Raw genomic sequence first — 7791 nt, forward strand, 5'->3', positions numbered from 1 at the left:
CGCCAGTGTCGGTGAGTTGTTGAATCGGTTGGTTCCGAGCGTGAGCGGACGTAATGGAGGTTTCTCAAATCGGCAACAGATGGCGATCATTTCGATTTCTAAATCTCGATACTGCTCTTTAATTTATCTATTTTGCAGTAAAATTGTTTATTATTATGTAATATAATTAATCTTCATTTTTTCAACACTGATAAATAATCGTAATTAAAGTAGTTTCAAAGTTAGTTCAACTATCTGAAATTTTTTATATTGTAGAATACGCGTTACCGCGTTCTATGAATAAATAAACCAATATGTAATATAATGGTATTGTGATGTACTATAACTGTATGATGTAAAAATATACTTACCTTATTTTATATTTAATACAACGAAATATAAATATTATCAAATATTAAATATGGGTGAATTTATGAAATTTTTATAACATTAAGGTCTTTTCTTTTAGTTGTAAAAAATTTCTTTTATGTTTTCTATAACAAATTTCGTGAAATTGAATAAAATGCGAAATTTAGTTTAGATTCGATTTTAAAAAAATTATAAAAAACTATAAATACTACATATAGACAAGAAATTTAAAGTATAACTAAAAATAATAAAATATCGATTGTAATTATTTATATCAATTCATAAAATATATATCTTTATATTTATTTTGTGTTATTTTTATAGTTTTTTGGTGAGTTACAGAGAATAAAGGAGTATATTAATTGACGTTTAATTACAAAACATAAACATAATAATACATTTATATAATTAGTACATATTTTATTTAGTAAAGTTATGGGGTTCTGATTAAAATTACATTATAATTAAACATTTCTATACATTGAAAGATTATGAACTGTGTGTACCATAATTATAAAGATTTATAAGAGAATTGTATTAATACGGTAGATTTTTTTCACTATTTGTCACTTTTTAAATAAATAAATTAAAAATGTTTTATGTTAACTTATTATCATTAAATATTTAATAATTATAAATTGCTATATTTTAATTTTAATCATAAATTGAAATTTAGACAGTATATTTAACGTACAATCTTAATCGTTATACTAGTGTCAACATAAATAGATAAACGTATGATTTTATGAAAATATTCAAACATATTTTCTTTTAAATGTGTTTAAATTATTTCGTGTTTAATGCTTAATAGGGAAATCAATTTTGTCGACAAGAGATTTTTTCAAAGTTTTATAAGAGATCACATCATGAAAGTCTCCCTATGAAATATTTTATATAGCTTTAATTTGTTCAACGTTAGAAAATTTTTTCTGACATTCTACAAATTATTTTTTTTTATTAAATTATTATATTAAAATTATTACGTAATAGTAAGAATGTCTTTCTTCTAATGTAAAATCATTATATTTTTTATAAATTATATGCTATATATGAAATCGAAATATTCTATTTATGCTTGAATTAATTATAAATTTTGTATATTTTTAATTTACTTATATTTGCGTAAACGCAGAAAACTGCACATACACTCACAAACTTATATTGCTTATTAAGTCGAAGAAATAGTTAAGATATCCTTTGATATTTCAAGCGAAAAATAATTTGATTCAAGTTTTGTATATCATAGAATTTCTGATGCATTTGTTTATATTTGCGTAATGTGTAAACTTGAAAACCTTTTCATTTATAATAATAATATTTTACAAATTAAGACAAGAATAGTTACTTTAATAATCATACAGTTCTTTCTTGTATACTGTTTGAATTGCATTTAATACTGATTATTTTATAATACATAAGCATTGAATAAGCTATTACCAATATAACTTTTGAATAATTATTCATTTCTACGTATATGTATATGTGTTCGCACTTTTAAAATAAATAAATTAATATATTTTAAAGATTTAAAAATTTTTAAATTATTTTCAAACTTTATAACACTAATTTTTTTTCCCATTTTGTTTATTCGAAAATCAATGTGTCTCTATTCTTAAATAATGTAGATTTTCTATGTAGATTGTAACTATTATTGCTGTATTATATACTGTATTCTATGATATATATATAATATGTTTCGCTATATTATTTTCTAATTCATCATGTTTTTATTTTGTTAATCCAATTTTTATTTAATTTTTATATAAAAATATTGTATTTCAGTTGGTGATTATTATTATTTAAAAATCATTTTATCCTTAGGGAACTACGATCTCACAATCGGATTTTGAAAAGTGTCTAGTATAGTTTATTCCAATAAAGTAATATTTTATATTACTTTATATTAATTGTTTGTCTTCCCTGGTTTTAGTTTTAAAATGTAGTCTAATATAGTCTTAAGTATAATTTTGAAAATTATCGTAGGTATTTTCTAAAACATCAATTAAATATAGTTTCTTTTTATTTCCAATTAGGATTATTAAGTTTCTTTTAAGAACGAAAAGAACAATTTAAATTCTTTTTATTTGTTTTCAATTTGCGATAGTTAATTCCTAATTTAAACTGGCCATTTTTTATCTTCTTCAAATGAATTATTCTTTAAAATATTGTTAGAACTATATTAATCGTTTGAACAAATTGGTTAAAATTATTATAAAGGAATTTGTTAAATGACTATTCTTACAAAACATCTTCATTTCGTAATATTAGCTTCATTTAGTAGATTTTTTACTCTTATCTAATATATATAAGATATAATTCCAATAAATTTTATAGTTAGTAATTAATTGTCTTTTTATATTTTCTAAATTAATAATCATCAAATTCGAATATAAAAATTCATTATTAAATAATATAATGTATATGATATGATTTCCTCTTTTAGTTACTCTTATTTAACTAAGAACTTCCGAAAGAAAGAAATAAAAATAAAAAAATTTAGTAATGTTTTCATATTTTCTTATTTTTTAACAAATAATCAATATTTTCCAGTATTGCGAGTTTATAATTGAAAGAATTTTTATAGAAAAGAATTTATAAAGAATATTAAACAAAAATTCGAATATAATTTTAATTTTTTAATTTTAAAGTATTTTAAAGTTTTTATGTAAATATATGAATATCATTAGTGCAAATAATTATATTTTGATAGAATATTAGTTAGTGAATTTACATTATATAATAAACATTCATGAATATATAATTTACCTTTCTCATTCACACAATCAATACATAAATTATCGTGATATAATTTTTCTGTATGTAACAATGAATCAGAATACACAAATGAATTAATTTTAATTTGAATTTTAATATATAGAAAGGTTGTCTAATCATTTTATCTTACTGTATTACTTCATCAGGAACTAAGTATTTTATCTTTGTAGTAAATTTATTAATTGTTACATCTTTAAATTTTAAAACCAACAAACAGAAATGTAGTATTTGCATTTGATTTTATTGGATTCTTAGATATAAATTATCGAATTGAAGATATCTATTATTTTATTAACAATATTAATTACGTAACCGTACGCAGGTGTTAACTGCGTAAAAATCAGAGTGCATCAATATTTAAAATTATTATCATTTAAAAAATATTCAATTAGTCGCATAAAATTAATACATTTAAAGAATCAATTAAAAGATAAGATTTATAAGTCAATTTGATGATAAAGCTAACTAGATTTAAGAAGGAAGTACGTAAGAAGGAATTACCAAAATAAGCTCACAAAGTAAGAGAAGTCAGGTTATTAATTCAGAAATATCAAGAAAGTCGAGTTATATAAATAAAAAATCCATCTAGTGATATAACTTCTTAACTGTGAATTTGCATACAGACCGGATGAAATTCTATAAATCTCTTGAACGCCATTAATTTACGTTGATTTCAAAATCGCGTATCATCGCGTTCATTGTCCTTCGTTCTTGCATTTCTCTCGCGAGTGTAAAATAATGCGCACTTCGAAGTCAGACGACGCTAAGAATTACCGAAGGTTTACCAATCTTGAAAGGGCAAAAGAGAGTCGAAAGTGAGTTGGATTATACTCTCACTCCTCTCGTACTCCCTATCTAGTTACCACTTTCATATGTTTACTCTTACTAGTTGGGCTTTTGCGGTGTCGGTAATAAGCGGACAAATAGTAGGAGTTTGTACACCCGAGACTTATGAATCAATTGGCCGAATATGGGGATAGATGGACTGATCGATATATTGGGAGGATCGTTTTCGGTTTTTATGGACGCGTATACGGCACAATAGTTACACATTGATAATTACGATTATCTCTTCGGTTGGTTGATTATCAATTGTTTATTGATTTTACCGTTAAGTCGAGATATGAGCGAATAATTCTTGTTCAGTTTGCACTGGGAGATACAATTAGGCTATACGAATTAATTGGTTTATTTACACAAAATTACTAATTTTTATGATAGGAATGCTTTAGTGTAAAAAATCGCTATCTTGAAAAAAATATGTGATTAAATATTCATGATGGTGTAAAGGCAATATAGAATAAATACGATAAATATTTTGTTTATTATATTTTTTTAATGTTAATTTTTATGTAATTAATACATTTGATTTATACATAAGTATTAGTGTAAAGATTATTATAATTTTAATTTTTAAAAAACACGTATTATGTGATTTTCAGTTTTTATATTCTTAATTATTAATCATATAATTATTGTTATACCAGAATACAAGTTTAACTCATTAAATTATAACAGGCAATATTAACGCATTACATTATTTAGTGTGTTAAGAATTTATTTAAAAATAATCCTTATATTGTTGATTGCTTTATAAAATTTTTTGAAAAAGATTAGAAATGTTTACAAAAAAAGATAGAAATTTTACATTTGTCTCACATTATCATATAACGTTACTAATATATCAAATTATTATATAGTAAATACTAATTAACTTCCGATATAAATTTGAGAATTCATTTTCACTTTAATTTATGGTTACTAATTATTATCATAATTTAAAATTTTACTAGACAAATGTTTGTTTCGTAATGTAATTTTTTTTTGGTTGAATTATTTATTCAACTTGTCAAAATAGAATAATTAAAAAAAGTAAAAATTATAAAATCAAAGAAAAAAACAATTGTAAAACAATCATCATAATTGAAACAATCATGATTGACTAACTTTATAGTACGAGTATCTAAAGTCTCCGATTTACGTAACATAACCATTCAATAATATTTACATTGTCATAGTTTATTTAATTATTCGATGAAATTCGTTTATTTTCAAAGATCATCCAATGTCCCGAGTTTAACAACAGTTTACTATATAGTAAATTAGAATAAAAATTTATTTAAACAAGTGCATAACGCAATAATATTCCTAATGATATGTGTGTTTAGCAATCCAATCGCTGAAGTACGACACGTCAGTATATACACCAGGTGCATAAGGTTCAGCGCACCCCAATCCCATTGATACGATCCCGTATTGTACACCATCGATGACGAGGGGGCCACCAGAGTCACCCTGGCAGGCGTCCTTGCCACCAGTTTTTAAGTAACCCGCGCATATCTGACTATCGAAGATCTCAGTGACGTTCTTCAATCTATAGATTTTATTGCAGACATATTGGTTGACAATTGGCACTTGCACCGCACGTAATTGATTTGAAATGCCAATGTAATTAGTGTTACCCCAACCACTTACAGTCGCCATTGTGCTCGCTGTTGGTCTTTTACCTTGAGCTGCTATTCTAATAAAGAGGAAAAGTCTATTAAATTTGTACGGTTTATTTTTTTTTTTGTTAGCTAGTATTTCATTAGATCGCGATCGTTATTAGCCATGGGCATCCTAAAAGAGCCGGTTAGAAAAAGAGATATAACAATTTACAATTACCATTTACAAAAAAATATGCAGAAATTTATATATTATAAAGCCTATCTTTTTATCATAAACTCTATAAGTTTCTAATTGAGGAAATACTTAAATCTTTACATCAATCATTTCTTTTAACACTTCAGTAATAGTGACTATAGAATATAATATATATGTAGGTTATAAATTTACTTAATTGGTTGGCAAAATGAGTTGAAGACAAAAGGCTCCTTGATACGAAGTACGGACAAATCGGTGCTCAGTTCATTTCCATAGACGAAGGAAGTCTTCACGCGATGATAACTGCCGCCACTCATCCAGAATGAACTACCGGCATGGACGATTAGTTCGTTCGATCGTGTAAGGATACAGTGAGCTGCGGTAAGGACACTGTACTTTGATAGAATACTACCACCACACCAGAGATAATTATCAACCAGAATACTTATTTGATATGGGTATTGCTGGATAGTCACAACATTGCCGCCAACAATTTTTTCATCTTCGAATAAATCAGGCTTTGTCGCTTGTCCTTGATAATAAAATTTTTTATAAATGTACTAGAGAAAATTTCGGTCGTCATCAATTTCAAAAGTATGATTTAATGAAATGTAATATTGCATGTAAGATTTGACGATAACTTTTCAATGTTATTAGAAAAATTATGAGCTTATTTATTTATATATTTAGCTTGTCATTATTCAATAATTTATTTTCATTTCTCATTATAAATAATTTAATAACATTATATATATATATATAATATTTGATATTATAGTTAATATTTAAAATAGAATTATTTTAATTCGAATTAAAAGAAAAAGTTTTAACTTAGTTAAATTATATTTTACTTTGATCACGTAATAGCTTTATTATTTTCTAAGATATAAAGTATTATTAAATAAGAACTCGATTTTTTTCTATTAGAAAAATCCTGTAATTAATTATAAAAAATGTTTTCACATTATAGATAAATTAATAAATTAAAATATGTAATTTAAAAACTTATTATTGTTAATTATTTATTTTTTACTCATAAATTATTAAATATATTTAATATTATAATAATAAAGATCATAAAAGTATAGAAAATCATAATTCATTTTTATTTTGTAACATATTGAAAATAATGTGTATTAGTAATTATGTATATTAAAAATAAAAGCGAATGATATATTTTAAGCAAATTAAATGTTATTTGGATTATATTATACTAATGCTACGTTGTAACATGAAAATAAATTATACATATAATCAAATCAAAGTTGTTAGTGTCTTACCGATTATACTAATTGTAAGAGTAAAAAATACTAAGATATACATTTTTCTTTATAAAAAGTTTATAAAAAAGGTTATGAAAATTTTCATTTATAATTACGATTTTTGCTGCTGAAGCATTAAATTTATATTTTTATATTTTTTAGCTATATAATCATCAGCTTATTATTTATTCAATTGTTTTAAATCATTAATTCATTAATTATTATATTATTCGTTGATGCATTAATAAGAGTATATACTTTATGTACAGGTTATTAACATATTTAATATTTATGCATTTATTTCTGATGTGTACGTAACCTTGAAGCATATTTGCGTATATATAATAAAGATCAAACTCACATCAATATAATTCTGATTGTTTGAAGTATCAAAAAGTATAAAATTAGTGATTAACATTTCAATATATTTTTTTATTTCTTGGAAATCTTTAGATATAATGATACTATTCTTCTATTGCAATATAGTTCCAAGTTATCATTGTAATTTTCTAACGGAATAAATATTTTCAATAAAAAATTAATTTAGAAAGTAAATATAGTAATAAATAAAATTTTAATTGCAATAAATTTAAAAATCGTTTCAATTTTGTAAATCGATATATACGTTTTAGTAGTGTTTTACAAAATCTTAAATTTCATTAATACTCTAGCTTTAAATATATAAAATATCTAAAGTAATTAAATTTAATATTATATGTTAAATTTATATTACTCATAATATTATATTGATAATTAATTATTT

General features: G+C 23.3%; 1 protein-coding gene across 1 annotated transcript; it reads right to left on the minus strand.

Annotated features, from left to right (window-relative positions):
• Positions 1–3904: 3904 nt before the first annotated feature.
• Positions 3905–7089, minus strand: LOC105365728 (trypsin-1-like). Its single transcript, XM_011503961.1, has 4 exons — positions 7047–7089; positions 5959–6298; positions 5293–5644; positions 3905–3970 (listed from the first exon to the last, which is right to left on the minus strand). Exons 1-4 carry the CDS (start codon positions 7087–7089, stop codon positions 3905–3907), a joined length of 801 nt encoding a protein of 266 aa, XP_011502263.1.
• Positions 7090–7791: the final 702 nt, after the last annotated feature.

Source organism: Ceratosolen solmsi, unplaced genomic scaffold (assembly GCF_000503995.2).
Source record: "Ceratosolen solmsi marchali unplaced genomic scaffold, CerSol_1.0 scaffold53, whole genome shotgun sequence".
Taxonomy (NCBI): Eukaryota; Metazoa; Arthropoda; class Insecta; order Hymenoptera; family Agaonidae; genus Ceratosolen; species Ceratosolen solmsi.